Here is a 23,906-nt window from a genome sequence, read left to right as displayed (position 1 = left end):
TAATAATAATTATGAACTTTATCATATCTGTAATATTTGTAGGTAATGATAAGATACAGCTAGGCTAGGTATGATACAACTACAAAAACAATAATTATTTAAGTTTTCAACGCGCGAGCAAAGTTAAGCGATAACTAAGTATTAAGATTTATATATATATATATACACATGTATATAATACTGCTATACTACCTATCTGAAGTAATTCTATGTAAATCTAGACTAAAAGTTATTAGGTTTATGTATTCAAAATTTAATTTTAATTTTATTATTTTAAAATTTAAGTTTTTACAATCATGTACAGTTATTATTTTTTTTTGAATAAATAATGCATTTTGTTTTATTTGTTTATGTATATCCCAATATCCCATCTTGTAAATTTTAAAGTAAATATTTTATAGTACAAATTTGAGTAAGAATAATTTGTTGTTGTTGCAGTTTTAGATATTTCGTAGTAATGTAGTATTTATAAATTAGGGATAGGGTTTTAAAGCACAATAAGCAACTAAAAAAACTCACGATTGTTTTAAAAAAGCAAAAAAGAAGCATATTTATTTTTTTAAAAAAGCAAACAAAAGCAAGACCAAAAATTAATATAAACTAGTTAAAAAAAAAAATAAAAAAATTTGAAATATTAATATAAATTAAAAAAAGAATTAACTAGGTACCGTGTATTTCTTATACATATACAATATACATATACACATTTCATATATTTCTTTACATTTTCAATAGTGAAACTGACTCTATTGTCCGACAGAATATTTTTATACGTAGAAAACGAACTCTCTACATACTTTGAAGTGATCAGTGCATACTTCCTACAAGAGGTTTCAGATTATAACACTAAATCTTAAATTTTGAAATGGTCGATATCGATGTTTTAGGCATACTGACCGTATATGTACTGCAGGCTATAATATGTAGACCGGCCTATAGATACGTTTTATATATTTAATAAACATGCTGATAACGAAAACAATAATAATCCAATATCCACATTCTGGGTTTTTACATTTCTTCTTCTTATTTTTTTTTTATTACAATAACATACTAAACATATGAAAAATTCACAGCTGCTAGAATAATTAAAAAAAGCAAAAATAAATTGGTTTATTTGGAATCAGAATGACGTAAAACGAATTTATGTATAAAAATTAGATTTCTATCTCATAATAAAGAAAACAAAAAGAACCGTATATGCTTTAAAATCCGAGCCCTATTTTATATTTATAATGGTTTAAACAGCTTTTAACATGATAAGTTGAAAATTGCTTAGTTAGCTCTGGTTAAGTATTGAGTGTTTCATTTTACACAGCTAAGTCTTCCCAACTTGCTACCTGTAAGTTAGTATTATGGGTTTTTATAAAGATTTGATTTCTAATAATTTTAATACTATATAAACTCGTTTTAGTTGGTACCTTTGAGTATTAGTAGCAGGTTGGGTATCTTCAACGTTATTCGTGATGGACATAATTGTGATGACGAGTTAGTTCGAGGAATCGAGCAATCATGAGTAAAGATGATAAAGGCAACAAGTTAAAAGTTGCTATAACCCCGTTTGTTTTGAATTTATTCGATCAAACAAAATATACCCGGGTACATTATTATTCTTATTTTCGGGTATGTGTGGTAGGTGGCAGGTGTATACCGATGCCATGGTAACGCGTTGGAAAACAAAACGGCTCTCGTCAGTGAATGTTTGTTTTTTTCTCACAATCAAAACTCCTATATAGTTATTTCTAACCTTGTTGGTAATTAAAATTGTCTGTAGCTGTTGTCGCTGATGCTTTGTTTTTCTGGGTAAATATTATATGTTTTTTTTTTTATAACATAAATACATTTCTTTGTGTCAATTCAAATTATTGATTTTTAAACACACCCTGATTTATGTAACCCATTATTGTCGATGAATAAAATATAAATACAATATACATATACAATCATGAAAAAATATTATTGTTAGTATATTATTTATTTATTTATTCCGATTTTTTAGTAGAGTTGAATTTAAAATTGTTGTTAGTATATAATAGGTATACTTATTTAACATATAATACATTGTGGTTCTATTATGCTGTTATAATTAATGAGTAGTGTACACTGTATCTAATATTATTTCAAACATTTTTTTTTATTTATATAGTTACGAATTATAAAGACTATACGTGTCTACATTATATAAATTAATTTAACTGGTGATTTAAATTTTTAAGTGAGTTACGAGCAATTTAAAGTTTTAATATTTTACATAGGTAACTATAATTCACTTAAAAATTTAAATTTCCATAAAAGCCTATGCGATGTCTTAGATAATATTATTATCTTTAAGTTTGATAATAGACAAATTTACTTTATTATATTAATAAAGTTAACAGTATAAAATTGCAGATTCCGTTGAACGAACATTTTTATGTTATATGATGTATGAAGGAGACGACACATACGGGCATAGGCGGCATTTAGTTTCTCTCCCAGGAATAATATTGAGAAGGCAAACTTATCATTTTGCACCCTCATAAATTAAATATTATTTAAACAATTTTTAATTGTTATAAAATATTTATGTTGAAATTACTTTTTTATAATTATATAAGAAAATTATTCTTCGTGTTAAAGTCAGATCAATATTATCAATATTACCATAAATTAATATAAACTAACGTAAATTCTATAAAACTGTGGATATTAATATAATATTATGATTACTTTTTAAACATAATATACCACACATTTTTTTTATTAAGATGCACAAACTGTACTTTTTAGTGCAATAAGTGTATGTGGTAATAGAACAAAAAAAACAATGAAAATAGGAATAAAAAACCACCCATTAGTGACACTTGACTGGGAAATTATTGAAATATAAATTATAAAAGTACCTATAGGAGTACGAGATGTATTATTTGTTCTTATTGAGATAATAAGTAAGTAAAATTTAGGTGGAATGTATATGTATTAGATAAGTTGAATATGAGAAGATTTTTAAATGGGTCAGTAAATTATGATTAATTTTTGCTCCCCTGATAATAAGAGCCAAGTGCCGCCTATGCATACGGGTGTGGCGTGCTCTTAAGTATATTATGTAGAATATATTATATAATCAATATTGGAAAACGATTGTATATAAATATAATACACAAGCTTTAAAATTTACTAAAACTTTCCTAGTACCTATATGTTTAATGTTCCTGCGAGGATTTAAAACATACATTTTATTATATTCATTAGGTATTCACACGACTGCTTCATTGCTGTATAACTGCACTACGGTATGATTTACTATATTTCGTTTTTGTCGACTGCAATTATAAGCTATTATAGCTTAATTAAAGCTTATTCGTAAAAATTGTTAGATAAATTTAAAAATAATTTAAACATGTTATGGATATTATTAACTATTGACTGACAGTTCATTAAATTGTACTTTGAAGTATCTATGTAGGCAATATTGTTCGCATTACATAATAGTAGATTGCAGTTTATAGTTGAATTATTCACGTGTAACTGTGTAATTCGTGATTAAGTGATTTACTTATCAAAAGTATTATTTTAATTCATGATCGGTCCGTGGTCGTTTGAACCAAACGAGGACACTATAAAAGATAAAATATTTAAATAAAAAATATATTATATTAAAATTTAAAATTAAAAGTAATATTTAATAATTTTAAATTAAATTTTAAAACAAATTTAGGGTATGAATAGTGAACATTATAGGTTAAATATATAACCGATGTTCTTTTAAACACTATTAGCTCATTACATTTTAGTGAATCATTAACCTATAGTCAATTTTATAATTTTATAGCAACTTGGAGTTAACTATTTTAACTTTTAGATTAGTTAAACAATTTGTTATTGTAAATTGTAATAATAATATATTTATCTAGGTGCTAGGTATTACTAATAAATTATCACTATTATGAACATTAAAATAAAAAATCTTTCATGCCAAAAAAAACTTGAAAATTTAATATAATGTTTTATATAAGTTCTTCTTACTGTAGTTAAAAAAAAATTAAAATAAAAAAATCGTTAGTCACATTTAATTTTTATAAGCGTTTAAAATTCAAATTTTTACGAAATATGTCAAAATTCCGAAAATGTGCATACTGCAAGTAATTCTGTAGTTGAAAATTCATAACATTTTTAGTATTTATATTTAAAGATAAAAATTCAACACTAAGTTTCCATTACTTCTTCTAATGTTTCTAATATTTCTACAAGGTAGGCATGTTGTTATAGCTATAGAGAAAACTCTAGCGTCATTATAAGAAAAAATATGTTAAGAGCGTTTAAATTTCAAATTTTTAGGAAATTGCGTATAACGATAACGATTTATCCTCAAACGATTTTAAATATTTGTTATCATTCAAAAAGTTTAAGTCATAGATACTTGAAAACGTCACCAGTTATTTAGATTGGCATTTTCTTAACATAATTTAATTTTCAAAATATTTCACTTAAATTTTAAGCAACTAAATCTATTTATAGGCATTTGAAATATTCGTATTTTTTTTTTAAGTCAAATTAATGGAAAATTTAATACAAAATTCCTCATGAATAAATAGTTAAATAGTTAGTCTTATAGTGATTAAAAAATTATAGTAATACATAGGCAAATTTTTTTTTATTAGCTTTTGAAGTTCAAATGTTGAAAAAATTTGTCAAAATCATGAATATTTGCAAATTATATTGTAGTTAAAAATGTACAAGCAATTTTATATAACTAGTTAAGAGTTTAAAATTCAATACAAAGTTTTCCATAAGTTTGGTTTACCATAGTTATAAAAAAGTTGTAAGCGTTGGTCAATTAAAAATCTTTATCTTAAGTTTAAATTTTTACAAAATCAAAAATTCCTGCGTAAAATAACTTTTCAAATTTTTTTTGAAGTGTCGATAAAATTTTTTTGGCCCTATCAAAATACTTGAAAATTGTATACAAAGTTCCTCATATGTTATTTTTATAGTGATTAAAAAATTATAAGAATACATAGGCACAATTTTTTTTTATTAGCATTTGAAGTTCAAATTTTGACGAAAATTCGTCAAAATTATGAATATTTGCAAATTATTTTGTAGGTATAATTCATAAAAATGTTTGTATAGGTAGCTAAGAGTTGAAAATTTAATACAAGATTTTTCATAAGTTTAGCTTACAATAATTATAAAAGAACTTAAATTTTGGTGTATTCAGGCCATTAAAACATAAACCACCTTTTTCACCAACCACTGGAAATTATATCCTAGGCTGACAAATCATCTTCGTTCAGAATCGTTTTTCGTCTACAATGATACCTATCATTGCATTCAAATTTAACCTACCCTATTCCGAGGTTAACCCCACCCCCTAATGTACAGCAGAACGGTACCCACTTGCCCACTTTTTTTTTCTCAATTATTAAAAAAAATGATATTAATTTATATTTTTGACCCCTCGTTTAAAGTACTTACCAAATTTTCTTTCCTACCTGAAGATTATTGTAGTTTTTTCTTTACTGTTTCAAAATATGATGATAGACGCACAAAAAAAATTGTTATAAAATCAATATATTTATTGATTTGTTCAGAATCTAAATAATGTATTGATTTGCTTAGTCTAAAAACTATACTTGGAAATTGTTTGTCATTAATTTACCAAATATTGACACATTTTTTCAATTGGTCAGGTTATAGGTTATGTTGATGAGCCAATTTTCTGGATGTAAAAAATTGTCAATAATTTTTAAAAAATTTTATTGATGTAAAAAGACTAAAAAGTGTCATGTTCTTATGTATGAATTAAAATTATCTAGGTATATAAAGATACAAAAACAATATATTTTACAATTTTGTCTATACTGTATAGGTAATAAACTAATAAAATAATACATTGACTTATAATCGGGTATAGTGCAGGCGCAGATCCAGTAAAAATTGTTTGGGTGGACCTTAAATTTAACCACAAAAGATAATACAGCAAAATTATGATTGAATGTAAAATATAATATTGTTTTATTACTCTCCATGCACGATTACTAAATATATAATATGTATAATAAATTCGATAAAGTAAATTTTAAGACTTATAAAAAAATTTATTTATTATAAATACATTTTTTATTTTTATAATTTTTATGATTTTTTTTTTTTAGTTTTTTACCTCAATAATTATTATTAATAACGATTAATAATGAGTGACAGTTGGCGGCAAACAATGATGAACATTACTGATCGTATATTTCCATCTCTTCCGCCTGAAGAAAAAGTCGGGTCAGCTTTTGGTATGTGGTTGATTTTAATATTTTATAAATAAATATAATTTTTATCTTTAAATATTGAGAGTATTAGAAATTTATTCATGAAATTTTATACTAAAATAGAAAAATATAATATAAATACATAATACTTAATATACTGCGTCATTATATTATATTAATAATTATGTTTACTAATTGTATACATCATATAGTATAGTTTTGTGTATTATGTAAATGATATTATAATTTATAATATATATATACATTATACACCTACATATATATAATATTATTTTAAATGCTACCTTTGCTAATACTTAAAAAATGTTTATATTATATAACATATAATATGTATTAATGCTCTTTTAATTTTTATTGTAGGTAACGAGATTGTATCTAGTCTCCCATTGCAAATGTCACTGCATTTTAACATAGTATACTTCCCATTTTGGCTTTATACATTCTTATCATTGATTTCGTTTAAAGTAAGTAATATTCATGGAAAATTTATAGTTAAATTATTCATATAAATATAATATATTTACTTTTAATTTGTTTTTAGTTGAGTTGTTTAAGCATGTTGATCCAAATTATAATTTCCGTGTCGTTATTTTTAATATTGATTCTAGAATGCGCTCGATTGTACTTGGGTGTTCAAGGAAATCTCAATGAAAAAGTAAGATACTTTTTAGGGGGCGGGTAGAATTGCCCTGAATATGTCATTGATAATACTTTAAATTTTAATAGTATATATATATTTTTTTTTTTGTTAAATTAGATTCCGGATTTGGCCGCATTTTGGATGTTTTCGTTGATACTCCAGTTACCTCTACAGTTAGTATTCTTGTGTCTGAATACTATGCCTGTTGAAATTGCTGTTCACGGTATTATGTGCGTTTTACTCTTGTCACAACTCATTTTTGGGTTCATTGTCCTACGTGACATGGCAAAACATCACAAGCTCCGTTTTCATATATCACAATTCTATTGCAGCCAGCACAGCAAAACTGAATGAACCAACAATTTAAAATTTGCTATTTTATGTTCCAGATAAAAATATCATTTTAATTAATTCAAGGGTCTTATAATATTTAGTTATGGGTTTTCAATTTTCAAAACATTTAATTAATGCAATTACATCAAGTATTTTTGTATGAATTTAATAGTATTTTATATACCTATTCATAATTGATGAGTCGTATATTATCGCATTTTCGCAAAAGAAAAACAAATGTTTAAAAATGTTTTTGGTTCGGATTTTTTGTGTATGCGGACGATATTTGCAAATCAGATGGCATCGCAGTGCAACAAAAGAACTTTGTTAAAGGCGAGTTAACGACCGAAAGAGGTAAATGAGTCGAGAGAAGGACTGGTCGGGCATATTCAAACACCAGATGGAAGAGATAATAGAATATTACGCGGAAACACAGAAGTATTTAATATAATATTATACATGTGCGGTATGTGTTCCAAGGGACGTTTTAAGGGTTAAACCATTGTCTAGGGACTCCGGGATACGCCAGTGCGCCGTTTGTCTTATAGTTGTGAGCGCCATATCTCCGCGTGTATAATATAATGAAAGTTAATGAGGCTGAAATGCAGATTGCAAAGCAAGACGGTACCGTTTTCGCTGATTAATGGCTCCCCGTTCGCGGAGGAAACAATGCGATAATAACTTTATTACGCCGGACGAACAAGTCGTGTCGCTCAGGAAATCCAGCCCAGAGTGTGTTATCTGGTCTCCCGAGATCTATCTTATGTTGTAATCGCATTGATATAATATAATACAATACTCTGACAGACATCGGTTTGTTTCCAATACTATAATATAGCATATTATAAATTACCGTGATGTATACAGTTACAATATATTAATATATCTTAATACTAATAATATTTTTTTCCTTTGTTATATACTTATATGTAAGTAGGTACATAACTTGAAATATTTCAATAAAGAGGAAAACATTTCACTCATATTTATTTTGATTATTTAAATATTTCTTTTAGACATCATTATATGCCCACGTGGCCATGTATTAATATTAATGTTATAATATTGTATGTATAGAAATAGAATAATTATAATAATATAGAATCTATACCTATTATAGATACTTTCATTGAACATAAAAAGTGCTGTCATTTTTATCTCATTTTTATTTAGTAATTTTTTTAGATTACCAAATATCAAACAACTGAGAAAGAAGAATGAATTGTTTTTTCAATGATGTGATGGGTTAAAAATTGTTTACTTATTATTACCTTTTGGAACAAAAAAAAAAATTTTCAATCTTTGACTTTGAGGGAGATATTTTTGTAGAAATTTGGATCAAGGCGGCTTCAATTTTTCATCAAATATTTGTAAAAGTACGTATTTCATAGATACACCTAGTATAATTTTATACTATTTATACATTTGATATTTTAAGTTTATTATTTTAGTGCAATTTAAATTTAATGTAATTTTATAACCAACGATATGTCGATACTTAATAAATATTAGAACCAAACGTACAATAATTAAGTTGATTATATACATTTATACAATTTAAATGTTAAATTAAATCACATTGGTTTAATAAAAATATACTTAAACATACTTGTGTACCTATTCATTGTATTTCATTCATTTTGGTTATCATTGAAAACCTTATAAAATTCATTTATATTTTATAATATATATTATGTTTATAAAACAAAGTAGGTTAAACAATATTTTTTTAACCAGTTTTTCATTTACAAACAACTAGAAAATTATACAGTGTAATAATAAGCTAGGTATACATTTTGAGTAGTCAATAGGATATAGACACGGTCAAATAATCACATTTCAATGTAACTGGGTTTATTTTTATTTTTTTATTCTACCACTTCTTCCATAGGTTCGTAACACTTCGATAAACGAGTGTCACACAAGAGGGTATACGAAGGGACATAATGAATCGCACTTGCAGAGAACAGGTGGCCCTTTATAAGGGGTGGTTGGGGTTGGTTGTTGTAACGAAGGGTCGTCTCACCCCTCGGGCAATCCCGGCTGGCAGGTCAATTTAATAGTCATTCGTATTTTGTTAGAGTATGTTTAAAAAAAGTGTCCCCAGACTAAATGGTTTTTGGTTCGTTCTGAATGATAAAAACTTTGATTAGAACATTTGTAGTTGTAATTCGTTTACAAATGCATTTATCGCATCTACTTTTCTGCTATAATCTATTGAGAGAAGACTTCCGTATGTTATAGTAAAATATAGTTATTATTATAAGTATCGTCAAATTTTAACTAATACATAGGAATAAATAAAAAAATATTTTTTAAAAAAGTCAAGACAAATTTGTTATCAGATATTTTAGATGATTAATATAGTGGTTAATGGTTAATCAGTATATTTGACATTTAGTATTTGCAGTATGCCAGTGCATAATAATAGTAAAATTATATCTGAGTATATATATAATACGTAGGTAAATGAGGAAACTCATAACATTACTATCGACTTGGCAGTGAAACATATTCAGTTATCAATTATAGAACACATAAGATAGTTTTTGTCATTATATACGATTATAAAATAAATACTTTATCAAATTTTTAAGTTTTAATAAAAAACACTAGTTACTACATGACGTGCTTAATAATCAATTATTTGGTTGTATAGATCTTATATCGGAAAGTTCAACTTATAAGTATTAATGTAATAGACTGAATATCTATTAGAATTATTGTTGAACATAAATAACACGTGATACCATGTACAAATTCTGAAAATTGTCATTAAAAATTAATAGGTATATCTACCTACAATAAAATATTAATTGTATCCGAATTGTCGGTAAGTATCTATAATAGAAGTTGCATTAAATTATGTACAATAGGTCACAATAAAAATCTAATCAGATTCTCTTTCTTATGTTGCGTGTCTTCTTTACCTGAAAATATACACAAAATGTGTTGTCTATAGAAGGCCAGAAAATTGTCTTCAAACGGGTTGAAGAAAAAGAATCTCGGAATCGCGGTCGCTGGAAAACTGTTGTTCTCGGGGAGGTAATGGGGAGGGAAGGAATCGTATAGTGGTTGTGGTTAGTGGACGTGGGCGATTTGTTAACCATCGGGAGTCAATTCGTGTTGGACGGTCCGCGAACATCTGGTTCTCTTCAGTCGCGGCGGCGTCATCGGATTAAAACGATTATTTTCGGCAGACGACCGCGCTCGCGTTATTTATTTTTCATACAAATAATAATATGGACCGGATCCGGGCCGCGGAATCGATCGCGATCCGCCCGGACGACATCACCGCACCGCTCTTCTCTGCAAGTTATAATTTTTTTTTTTTTTTTTTTATTTAGCACGCCCGCTCGATACGACCAGAACGTTTAACGAGCTACGCGTCGCGGGCAGCTAACATGTGTTGCGGCCAATAGTCTCGCGCGGCAGATGCGGTGCTCGTACTTACACACACACACACAAAATCATACATTATAATATATACAATACGCGCGTGCACACACACACACACACACGACCGCTCGCGATCCTTTTGTACGGACCACGAGTGGCGCTGCACCCTTACCCACTCGTCGTTGTCGACGTCGCAGTCACCGTAGCCGTCGATGTCGTCGTTATAATATTATATTTGCGAGCGCTCGACGGGGGCCGCGTTAATCAACCTTTTCCGCACAACATATGGAACGTTTTTCATCGCGCATATGCCGGTCCATATAATATATATTATACGATACACGTATGTATATACACGACCGACGAGGGTTACGTGAGCCTTTTTCACCACGACCATTGAGTCATACGCCGCGGACAATTAATATATATATATGTATAATGTATATTGGGTGTATACGATAATATTATATTACGTGTACAGATAATTACGCACTCGTCCGATATCGTAACACGCTCGAGCTGCAGTGGCGGACTGATAGGTATATTATCGGATTATTACCTCATTACTGGGCTGTGGTCGTTTGAGGAGACTAGACTGATTTACTGTACATTTGTCTTCTTCGCCCAGAGCTTCTTCTACATTGTTTGGTGTCCACAAAGGGTGTTTTGAAATTTTTGTATGATATATTAAATGGTGAGGTCTCGGCATTTGGTCGTAGCAGAAAGTACATAGCAATAAATACAGTATCGAGGAAAAAATGTTGTGTTTTTGAAAATAATATATTTATAAACAACTCAAGGGCGTATTTTTGGTGTTTTTGCGGAGGATTTAAAAAATATCTTTTAATACGAATAACTCCTAGATATTATTTTGATAGACATATATTTATTTGATTTTAATACATCTAGCTATTATCTTTTAAGTCTGGGGGCGTGTGGAGTGACATAATATACAGAATACCTCTCCTCCGTCGATACGACACTGACCAGATCGCCAAGTATTTACATTTAATAAAAAAAAAAATCAGAGTATATTTCGGGGACGGTTGGGTACACCGCGGTTTTAACGGAACACCGTTCACCGTAGATTCCTATTGTATTGTATTATATTTGATACTTCAATCTTTGCAAAAAATCTACCACGTGGTGACCCTGACGTACATTTCAATTACTTTGTTGTTATTATGTACCCAATTAATTCGATGACAAATCGGTTATATATATATATGATGGTAATACGTGTTGTATACTTGTATAATACCGAGGGTATTAAAATACGTGATTGTTAGAAAAGCGTGACGTGACAACGAATTCGAATAAAAACAGTAGACCAACTGGAATAATTTAGACGTGTCCCAGTGAAATTGTAAGTTTAACGAAACGTGCGTGGTTTTGCAAAGGTAAAGCGTGTATATTTTGTATAATAGCAACGACCATAGTCTATAACACGTGTGACCTAACCACGGCACAGTTATTTGGAATCCAAAGATCGATGAATGTGTATATAATATAAACTGACGAGTTTGATTACGACTAGCACACACCAGTAAAGGTAAAATAAGTTAATGATTTATTTTTTCCAAATGATCTATATAATTCTGCACTACTTTATAGCTGGTAGTTGATTTCCGAGGATACACGAAATGCCGGTTTTATGCGGCCGAGTAGAAGAAATTTAGCACACACGACACACGCTGAAAAAGTTGTTGAACGCGAACCCAAGAGTACAGAAAAGTATTAATGGCTTTCCAAAGTGTTCTTCAATCGTCAAAGTCTCGACCTTATTATTAACCTGGTGTCACTATACATAGGTATGTATATATATGTGTGTGTGTGTGTGTATGAAATTCTCCGGCGGCGAACTCGTTTCAGTTCGTTACGCCCGACCAAATTCGATCAGTTTTCCCGGCCGATTGAAAATATATATATATATAGATGGATAGCGCGATTGATTGATCGGGCACTGTGTAATTGGTATTTTGCCACCTGGGGAATCGCCGAATGTGCGCGATCGTTGTCGTCGTCGCAGTCGTCCTGTCGCACTGTCTGCCCCGGAGCCACAATTATTGATGATTTGGTTCCACCGAAAAGTACTTATGTGTGTGCGTATATACAGGAAACCTCACCTCTCCCCATGGGAACCGCCACAGCGAAGTCTGTGTGTTGTGCGACTGTAACTGTCGCGCAATAAGTCCCTACCCGCGCATCCTGCTGGATCGTGTCCTAGAAAATCTTTTCTCCTTTTCGGTCTTCGTTCGAGCGTTGAAATCGAATCCGGCGATAACCTCGACGACTATATTCCAACTGTGCGACGTTTAAATAATATATTATTATATATATTAGGTATAACGTATTACCTATACAAGTCGTCTATTTTTCATTCGCGTTTGCAATTGCGTTGTGGTTGGTGGCGTATTCACGATGACGTATTATAGCAATGGGTTAGTACAAAAAAGGAGCAATTTCATTTCTCCAACTTAGATTTTTTACCCGTGTCTTAGAAATTCGATTGAAATTTATTCAAGACCACGTCAATCAAATATGTTTTTTTTTTCAAATGTCTGTATAAATATGCATTATTTTTATGTTCCATTGATTTGTCGGATGTGATACTTTAGCCATTTCATTTACGATTTACCACCTGTACAAATAATACATTACTTAGCCTACTGTTACTAAAAAGAAATGTTGTCATACCTTAGTAATTAGTATAATTTTTTTGTTTGAACCATTTATACGGCCTACAAATTAAATGTTAGCTCTTTTAAAGTTTAAACGGATTCCGTTTACGTATGCAAAAAATACTATACGTATGTTTTATATTTAATAGTTGACAAGTAAAGTTAACACTAATCCTAAGAAATCGACTCAAGGGACTAATAAGTAATAATACCTGAAAACCAGCATTTGGGGAGATCTGTTTTTGTAGCTCTTATCATCGCTTCATAATTAATTCTGGTGTTAGGGAGGGGACTTGCGTTTTTTGCTTGCCCGCGGATGTAGTTTTATTCAATTCATCCAAAAATTGTAAATGCGTCATTGCTTATTCTTTTTACTCAATGGCGATTAAAATTCAATTTGATATAATATACAAATATAGATTACAAAATCCAAAAGAAAACATTCGAAGAACGGACAAAATAATTCGATCTGACGTGTAGATCGGCCTGGGGTGAGAAAGATGTTATATATATTATATACAGTATACTGGTTGTATGATTTGCGGAAATCGGAGCGCCATTACGTGTGCCCATCATCGACGCTCCGGCGAACCGGTCATCGACGAAACGTCGAACGATATATTACAATTACGCGATGATTCGGCAATTTTCCTTCGCGATCCTATATTTGTCCTGAACGGCAGTTTCATATCCTACGCAAGTTTTAATTGAATTCGACTACTTGTCGACTACAATTTATTTCATCTGAAAACCGAAAGCGCATAATCGACTATACATATTATATACATTACTCATAAGTCATAATTGATTATACTGATATGCGCATAGTGTATCTATTCAGCGGTGCGCGAGAAAAAAAATATTGGTGTTTTTATTTTTTATTTTTCGTAAAACTACGTCCTCTTATAGTATATATTGATATGTATAAATAAATTATGCCTAAAATATGCGTATGTGTTTGTATATGAGGATGTATGGAACATAAATTTCTAAACCGCGAAACACGTCGTAATTCGATAATCTGGCAGCGAGGCGCGACTATAAAATGTACAATAAACCATATTATTATTATGTTATACACGAACGATATATTACACACGTATAATATTGTATACTACAATATAATATTATTATTTTCATTGCATATATCACATTAGAAAAGGGTTGGAAAATGTTGTAGTCATTTTTGGTTTACAAGAAAGTATTTGTGTTGTGCGTTGACATAATACTATGCAAATAAATCTAACCTAATTTATTCAAATGCTATATTTTTTGGACGTAAATTTTGTATACACTTATTAGAGTATAAAATTGAATTAAGATTAATTGTATTATATGTATTGTAAGTATTAATATAGTTTAGGGAAATAGACGAATTATTAAAATTTTATCCGTAACGATGTGAAATGAACCATTTAAAAAATATAATATATAGGTGAAATATCAAATAATTCAGATGTCATATTTTTAATATTAATCAAATTTAAATTTGCAAGTATCTATATAGGTACTTGTATAATAAATTCTCTTATAAGACATGTCAACATAGCAAAAAAATATCTGTAGGTATACTGCCTGTTTTAAAGGTTATTTTTAAACGGTTATGATGAGATATTATTGTATAGTGATGTATACCATTTTCTAAAAGTATTAAATATTACGATACAATAATATGTTTTATATAAAAACTGAATTAAATGAAGTATTTGAAATTTCGAAAACACCATTGAAACGCTTAGAAATGCGTTTTAAGTTTTTTGTGAGAGGTGCTGCACCGGTGGCAAAACTTTGCTCAGGGTCGTTTTTATGGGTGATACATACAGCAATTGAAGGACTGGTCGTGTATTTGTCATGCATCTATCTATACACCACCACTTGACAGGGTCTACCTGTATTTACAACAACCCTTTGATATAGGTCAACAAATCTGTCGTCCCCACTTCCTCTCATGTATTTTGTTTTTTTGGATCGCTTTCTATGTGTATTATACTATTTATACTGTAATGCAACGTAACGATATTAATAATATCGCATTCATTTTGATAATGTTCATTAATGATTTACAAAACTTGATAAAAAAAAACCAATGGCTTAATCAAAAAAATGGTACTTAAGAAATGTGTTTTTTGCCGGATCATCATTTAAAACGATCCTTTACACGTGCCATTTTATTAATTAGAATGTAATTTATATTATATATAATAAAAGGTTAAAACTTAAAGTAAGCTTATAAAATTATTTAGCACACCGACACGCATGATAATCTAAAATCAGACTCTGATTAATCAAGCATATTATTATATACTCTTTGACGAGTTTGACTAAATTTTAAAATAACTTATTATATAAAGAATCACCGTAGCATTATTCAATTTATTTATATCGGATTAAATTTAAACTGTTCAGATTAGTAGATTGATAATTCCATTATTTCCATGCTAGGATTTCGCGAAGTTCACCATTCAAAATATTTATTTATTATACCACCTAAAAATAACTAGACCATATTATTTGACCATAAATTATTTACAAGTAATTAGTAACTATTGATTACCAAAAAAAAGCTGTTTAAAAAAATAAAAGATTAGCTAGGTATAACGAAGCAAAAATTATTTTATTTATTTATCAATATATTAATATTATTATTAAAATAACTTAAGCTAAGAGTATCTAAATACCATAGTATTAGGTATAGATAAACACAGAAGTCTAACAATTTGGTGTTCAACACTATGATTTATTCATTAAAATGATTATATTCAACATTTTATGTATTATATATAGGTGTATAAAATCGGTGTGGAATGACGAACTTCCGAGTGCTGTACTAAGTTATAATTTGTGAGACAAAGCCCATCATACAAGTCATAATATGAACCACAGTTTCATTTAGCGTTACAAATTTTTACTCAATATAATATAATATATACACATCACATATGATTATATGGTATAAAACGCCATAGAGGTAACATATGGGACACTCGGTCACCCTTGCAATTATATGGGCTCGCTGATGGGGCGCTGTGGATTTTGGCGTGTGTATACAATATTGCTTTGTGGTCCCGTATATCGTATATAATATAGTATGTCGAGCAAAATATATTATATGGAGATGACGGCAGTGAGTGTACAGTGTACGATAATGTATGTAATGTATATTACGTATAAAGTTTGATACTCGAAACACAATATTACTATATTATGCATTATTGCGTAGGTACTGCAGAGTAGTGCTCTCACGACACACGCTCACCCATGTAGTCACACAAGACTAGCATCAATTCGATATCGGCCACAATCTTATATTATACTCATAGACCGCTCCTGTGAAATCCAAGTACATTGCGGTTGTAAACCATAACTATATATTATATATTATTATAATTAATATATAATAACTGCGCGAGTGCATCAGTCATCGCTCATTCAATTTTTTGTTTTTTAACCTTAAAAAACCTTTTTTAACCTTAGTCAGTAATTTGGGGACATGGCCGGTGCCGGGTGTATATATATATGTGTAATATGTCTAAGGTCTGCGGGAACGACAAACGAAACGCACTTGCACGGCGACGAATCGAGTATCAATCGGCGGCGGTGGTGGAGAAAAACGAATCGTCTCCCCATCATCATGCCGTTCCGTCTCTCCTCGCCGCGGGTGACTCGACAAATCCGACTGCTAATAGAATCGTAATCAACGCTACGGCAGTGCCCTCCGAGCTTCCGACAGTAAACCAAATGCGTTTATTACCGTTCGTTCGAATATTATTATTTTTCATTCCGCCGGGTTATTACTGTCCCGGCCGGAGACCATTGTCATCGTAACAAACAGAAGGGTTTTTGCGCGTGTGTGCGCGCCCGTTTATATGAATAAATACATATGAGAGTTCATTGGTTTTTTTTTTCATTTTCATTTTTTTTTTTTTTTTTTTTTTTAAACACCCGAACAAATAACAATAAGCACCGAAGCAGTTGTGTTCGCGGCGGCGAATGAATACATTACAAACGTTATTATTATTATATTTTATCGCCCGTGACGTCACGTTATTCTGAGACTCGCCGCAATACGACTATAAAGTGTTACGCTATAATAATAATACAACATCGAGTGTACAAATCGGAATCGTCACGACGATTAGTACGTCGTGCTATTTATGATGTGCAGGGTCCGATTGCAGCAGCACTGCAATGACAAGGGTCGATTCCCCTTATTAATTCATATATATATATACATTAAATGGTATGCGAATATACCGAACCTTAGCTACCTATACGTTTCGTGTGTAAGATTTGATAGGTGCGCAATATTTAAATTAAAAAAAAAAAATGTTTGAAATAATGCAACCTAGAAGAACGATTTCAAAGTTGATTGTAATGAATGTCGAAACAAAATAGTACAATGTCCGTATAGTTTAAAGAAATTATTTATTTATTTATTTTTTTAATTCTGACTTGTTCAATTTTACTTAGATATGGTTGTGGACAATTTTGTGGCGTCAACAACGATGTTGAGTTATTCGAGAACATGTCAATATTACTTTGTTTACGTATTTGAAAAAACTGTATAATGAGATATAATAACACTTGTAAACAGCTTATAATGATCAAAGAATATACGTATAACAATAGATAGAATCATAGATTGAAATTTCTATTGAAGAAAATTATCGATGAATAAACTACATGCTATACATCGTTGATACAGGTATCATGGATATTTACTGTTGTTTGTTCTAAAATCTCGTATAAATAATTAATATATAATATTCAGTAGGTATAGTTTTTACATTCAACAATATGCCTAAAACTAGCTCCATTTACAAGACTCGTTTATGATTTTTATACATAAAAAATCATAATATTGTTTGGGTAGGAATATTCGGTTGTGAAATAGAGATCATAAGAACAGGCTATTAAATGTATAAAACGTTGTGTAAGTATAAAAAAGGTTCTGAAATTTAATCAGATGACATTATTAATTTTTTTCATTTTAAAGTATTCTTAAGTCTAATTTACTGTTTTTATATCAAATAATGAAGTATATATTATATACTCGTTTATTACATAGGTACTATAATTTATGCAGAGTAAAATTTTAAATCAAAAAAAAAAAAAATGTACTTGAAAACGTCTGATTTGCAGATTTAATTTTTTTTTACTATTTATTAGAGCCTCAACTACTTTGGTTATTGGTTTATTTTAAAATTTTATGGTATAAAATAATTATAAAATTCAAATCCATCACACTGAACTATATATATTACGCGCAATCAGAAAAAAAATCCCTCAGACATTATAATAATATAATAGAAGTACGTACAAAATGATTATTTATGGTGCACGCACCGCAGAGGGACTGTCCATTTCTAAATCGGTTTACAGTTTTATTTTATTTTTTTGTTTGTGGTTATCAGTTTCTACCCCGGAATAAAAAAAACTAATCTTCAATAATTGCTCAAAGCTGGACACCCTCTATCACACCCTTGTTGTAAAAAAAAAATAAAAAATGCGCATAAATCGTGGGTGACGTATGAAAGCCACAGCGCAATTTTTGAATTTAAATGCGATCGTCTATCTGCCACATCTAAATCTGAAAAAGTAATTTCGATTTGAAAAAAATAACACGTAGATAAGCTTAAATGATTTTAATCGGATGCATCATTTATGGTTATTGCGTGATGCATATACATAATAGATGTATGAAGAGTAAACGTACACACACTGGAAAGCGTATAGTATGGTTCAAATTGTAATATAAAATATTTTATTAAAAAATTCACGTAGCACGCGTGAACCTAGAAGTTAATTAAGATTTATTATATATAAGATGAGTTATAATACATAAAAACTGATATCGGTAGTATAGTACGACTTACCTATGGTGTTCGCGTGACGTTATAATTAAATTTGCAATAAGACTTGAAATACATATTATTATATCTTATAATATTTGATCTAAGTAGTAAGTACTTAAAAATATAGTTAAATAGGTGTAATGGCTTATGAAAGTATGCTATGAAAAATTATATTACAGGTTTACAGTAGTATTTTATAGTAGTAATTCAGTTATAAATAACGATCGAAAGAGATATTATACAATGCAAGTAATCAAAAAATGACAAACAATAATTATGATGGGAAGTAATTAAACTTGAGAAAATGTTAAATTAAATATAAAATGCATTTTATTTTATGCACAAATATTTAAAATGTTGTTAAATAACTATAATTTATAAATGAGGGCTGAAGGTTCCCCACAAGTAGTTAGTTCGGTACATATACTTGCTGAGAATACTTTTCAAATGTAGGTATTCTGAATACTTATTTAAATGTTTTTCGTCAAGGGTACTTTACGAAAATTTCTTGTTTAGTTAAATACATTTTTATTTTAATCACCAATAGATATACACTTTAATTTTATTATCTACTATATTTACTTATTCGACTACTTAACAAGGTTGGGTAGATAGGTACTATATAATATATAATTATGATTTATTACAGTGTATGTCATTTTTGTCCAATTGTTATTAAAAGACTGGATATTGAGGAATCACTATAATATTTTTACTATCATTTGTACGTTTTGAATTGATCGCTCGTCTTAAATACTTATAGAATTTCTAGACTTTTAAATACTATATACCACATAATAATATTAAATAGATTAGATGTAATTTATTTTATAGAGAAAGAACTTGACTACCATTGGAAAAGTAAATCCTGAGAACGACCTGTCCAATTGTACTGAGCCGTTGTGAACTTATTCGACAGGATTTCCCAGCACACGGATTCGTCTTGAATACGAAAACAATCAGGGGGATGGTAAGCGGCTATAAAAATGTGTAATTGATGCTGTATTCGCTGCACGTTCACAAAACCACACTAACAATTTTCTACTAAACACTTTCCCGGATGCTTAATTCCTCTTTTGTCACGCCTAAGGGGCGAGACCGGGGAAAGGGCACGGGCCGGGGATTACGTCGCACAGACTTAAAACGGAGTTGACTAGGCCTACGGCATTTCCCTAAAATAAGATAAAACGAAAATCGTACGCATCGTCAAAATCATCTTAATGTATTCTTTATCAGTTGATCGTATAATACAAATTTTATCGTAAGTATCCGCTATAATATAAGACACTTCAATAATTATTCATATTTACCTAGCAATGAAAATAATTATTTAACTATTATTTTGTAATTACAATAGCCTATTAGAATTTTTACTGATTAAAATATTATTTCATTTTGTTTAAGAAAAATAAACAACAACAATAAATCATATTTAAGTGCGTGAACCAATGGTAATATAATTCATGTACCTAAATATTATAAATAGTATTGACTTATATTGTGATAGAAACAGTAAGTAAATAATAATATTTGTAATTAGAATTACAGTAAATGATAGGATACTGTTATTCTAATAATGCTACTAAACGCATAAATTATATTTACAATTAAAAAATTTTTATTGTGTTATAGTAATTTATAGGTATAAAAATAACATTTACTATCGACTAGATTATTAGATAATTGTTTTTGAGTCGTTTAATTGTCTATTATTGTATTATGGACAAAGTTTGACAAACGCACTAAAAATTTGGTTTTGCATAAATAATATTTTTAGTTGTTATTTGTTAGAGTTATGACCTTACTATTTATAACTATCGTGACGATCAATTATAATGTATATTATAGATAAATGTTCACATTCTAAGTTTGAGTGTTAACCTTGTTTCAACTATATAATAACCGTGATCGATTTATGTAGGACATAAGTAGCTAAAAGTACAACTTAACTAGTAATAAGGCATTAGATATATTCTCACTTATCGTACTTGTACATTCCAATTAACTATTTACACGGTCTACATACAATTTCATTTTTTTTCGTATTGTAGAGGTGGGGGGCTACTGAGAGGCTATGGTATTGAACTCCCCCACTTTCCACTATAACTACTTATGCATTACATATTTATATGGAAATGTGCATCATATAACAATATTGTACAGCATTATTATAATTAAATACTTTAGCTACTTGTTTACTGTTGTTAGGTTTTGATTTTTCTATAGCAATAAGTTATTGATCGATTACCCAATATTAAAAATGTATGACTATTATATAATAATAAGACAATTATATACCATATTATAATAGATTACAAATGACATTAATTATTTGTCACTAATTTCTACATATATGTTACGAATCAGTTGGTCTGTTGGACAGCTATATTAAATATAAAAGAGACTATATAGAAGAGATTAAAGGTTTGAAACTTTGTGAACGATACGAAGACATTTTTGTATAGATAATAGATACTGATACAATATTATATTATATTATATTATATTATATTGAATTGTTATGTTGAAATCGAACGCAGCTTTTGAGCAGACATTTTACGTACGTTAGTTACTAGCTAGAATACAGGTTTATATATATATATATATGTGTGTGTGTGTGTGTGTGTGTGTGTGTGTGTTGTGTGTGTGTGTGTGTGTTCGTATTTTTGTAATGTATCCAAGAAAAAAGTATAAAATACAAGTAAAATAAAAAATAAGAAATTGCGTGTTTAAAAAAAAGCTATTGCGGAGACGTCGGAACAATAAAAATCAGAATTTCGAGACGACAAAACCTTGCGGTTCGGTATACGGTGGTGGTGGATCGGGGATGGAAAATTATCATTTTTTACTGTTAAACAGCCATATTTATGGCCGAATATATATTATTTGAATATAAAAGGCGAAGGATATGAAAAATCGTCGAGGGGTCATATTGCCGCGATGGCTTTCCGTCTATCCCAGTGTACCGCAGCATGGTAACACTGAACCGGAGAACATTATTCTTTAACGACTTCCACAAGGCATTTATCTTTTCGCAGGTCCTGAAATATATTTTTTTTATCCCTCTTTGAATATTCTCTTTTATATTAGAAAAAGAAACATCATAATATTATTTATATATATGTATATATTATATTATATACATATTTATTTATATATTCTGGTGCCTCTTCTTGAATATTTTATACATACACTTTCTGAGATGACGGAAACTCGGCATGACATTAACCCGAATAATAATGACATTAAAAAATTGTGTTAGCTTAAAGTGTATTTTTTCCTTTCAGTTATGTTATTATTATTTTTTTATTCGGGCTCGCTTTTTCTATACAAAACAAAAGTCGTTTCATGCTTTATCCGGTTCGAGTTTCCGTCAGATATAGTTTCATCAGCTCTGGGTATAAATTGATATAAAAAATACGATAGTTAGGTCTTATACAGTATATAATATACCTATACACACACATTATACACAATACAATTATTATACTGTTTATAGTCAATAACGTGTATTTTCGTTCAAATATACAATTGTTTTAACGTCCTTTGTATTATTTTAATCTTCTATTTTTCTCTTTGTGAAATCGGCATTATACACATAATACTATAAAATAGTATTTACAGTGATTAATAACCAATTATTCTGTTGCAGTATAATATAATGCAATTATTTCCGTGTACCTAATCCAAAAATTAATTCAACCCATGTGGTTTATATTCCGAATAAATGTCATAATCATTATTCGTTGTTCATATTTAATCACTATTCATAGTTGGAGTATTATATCGAATTTGTACTTACCTTAAATACATGGACGTTATGCATTTAAAATTGTCATAATATACACATGGATAATAATTAACCACACATAATAAATTATATATATGTATAGAATCTATTTGGAATAATAAATCGATATAATTATAAAACCGAAATTGGAATTATTAAAAAAAAAAAAAAAAATGATTTCTTATACTCGTAGTGTAAATAATCTGCTTACATGTGTTATTTTTGTTTAATTTTTATACAGCTTGGTGAACATTGAGATTATAATATGAAACGCTTTTATTCATTGTAGTGTATGTTACTTAGGTGGGTAAATCAATGCTGTGCGTTCTTGTGCCAATCGATGAATCTGGATGACTAGATAAATAGGTGTATAGAATTACAGTGAAAGTTCCACATGACGAAGTCTCGCGGGGAACAAAAAGTATAGTATAGAGAAATTCGTTGAATAATAATGATTAATATATATATATATATATGAATATGTATGATTAATAATGAAGGTCATGGTTTTCAAGAATAATTTATTAAACAGAAAATTTCGTTAATTAAATAAAAGTTTGAATAATAACTAGCTATTATAAGTTCATTGCATTTAGGATAAAAATATACTAACAAGTATACACGAATGTGATATATCATGTAAAGACGTAAAGTTAACAAAATTAGTAAAATGTTGCTATAATTTGTTTTCAATAATTTATTATGATGGCTTAAAAATTGATTTGTAATACATTAAAAACTTTGAATAATTAAAACATTTATAACTAATTAACAATTAGTTTGAAATTCGATTTTTATGTTATTTGCTTCGAAATATGAAACTAAAAATGTTTATTGTCTTAAAAAAAAGTAAAAATGTTATGAAATGATAAAAGAATTGTAAAATTTATATTTTTTTTATCATAAGTGTTGTTTACAATGACTTAAAATCATAAAAAAATGCAA

The 23,906-nt window shown here is 29.1% G+C and overlaps 1 protein-coding gene across 3 annotated transcripts; it reads left to right on the top strand.

Moving 5' to 3' along the window:
• Positions 1-1,649: 1,649 nt before the first annotated feature.
• Positions 1,650-23,444, top strand: LOC126550317 (transmembrane protein 17-like). 3 transcript variants are annotated; one of them, XR_007604380.1, is made up of 6 exons: positions 1,650-1,803; positions 6,138-6,266; positions 6,624-6,727; positions 6,805-6,918; positions 7,021-8,612; positions 23,265-23,444. XR_007604380.1 is itself a non-coding variant. In XM_050201604.1 (5 exons), exons 2-5 carry the CDS (start codon positions 6,176-6,178, stop codon positions 7,255-7,257), a joined length of 546 nt encoding a protein of 181 aa, XP_050057561.1. In that variant the 5' UTR covers positions 1,650-1,803; positions 6,138-6,175; the 3' UTR covers positions 7,258-8,750. The 3 variants fall into 3 exon arrangements, 1 of the variants encoding a protein (XP_050057561.1); XR_007604381.1 differs by lacking the exon at positions 23,265-23,444 and having other exon boundaries at positions 7,021-7,674; positions 7,747-8,750; XM_050201604.1 differs by lacking the exon at positions 23,265-23,444 and having other exon boundaries at positions 7,021-8,750.
• The last annotated feature ends 462 nt before the right edge of the window (positions 23,445-23,906 follow it).

The sequence above is a fragment of the Aphis gossypii genome, chromosome 2, assembly GCF_020184175.1.
Source record: "Aphis gossypii isolate Hap1 chromosome 2, ASM2018417v2, whole genome shotgun sequence".
NCBI classification, from domain to species: domain Eukaryota; kingdom Metazoa; phylum Arthropoda; class Insecta; order Hemiptera; family Aphididae; genus Aphis; species Aphis gossypii.
The sequence above is the reverse complement of the archived record's forward strand: the minus strand, read 5'-3'. Positions and strand labels throughout refer to the sequence as shown.

Bases quoted from the DNA above. Each gene is read 5' to 3' on its own strand.
- LOC126550317 (XM_050201604.1), top strand. From the start codon at position 6,176: ATGAGTGACAGTTGGCGGCAAACAATGATGAACATTACTGATCGTATA. The intron at 6,267-6,623 runs GTATGTGGTTGA...TTTTTATTGTAG, and splicing joins AAAAGTCGGGTCAGCTTTTG to GTAACGAGATTGTATCTAGT. The intron at 6,728-6,804 runs GTAAGTAATATT...ATTTGTTTTTAG, and splicing joins TATCATTGATTTCGTTTAAA to TTGAGTTGTTTAAGCATGTT.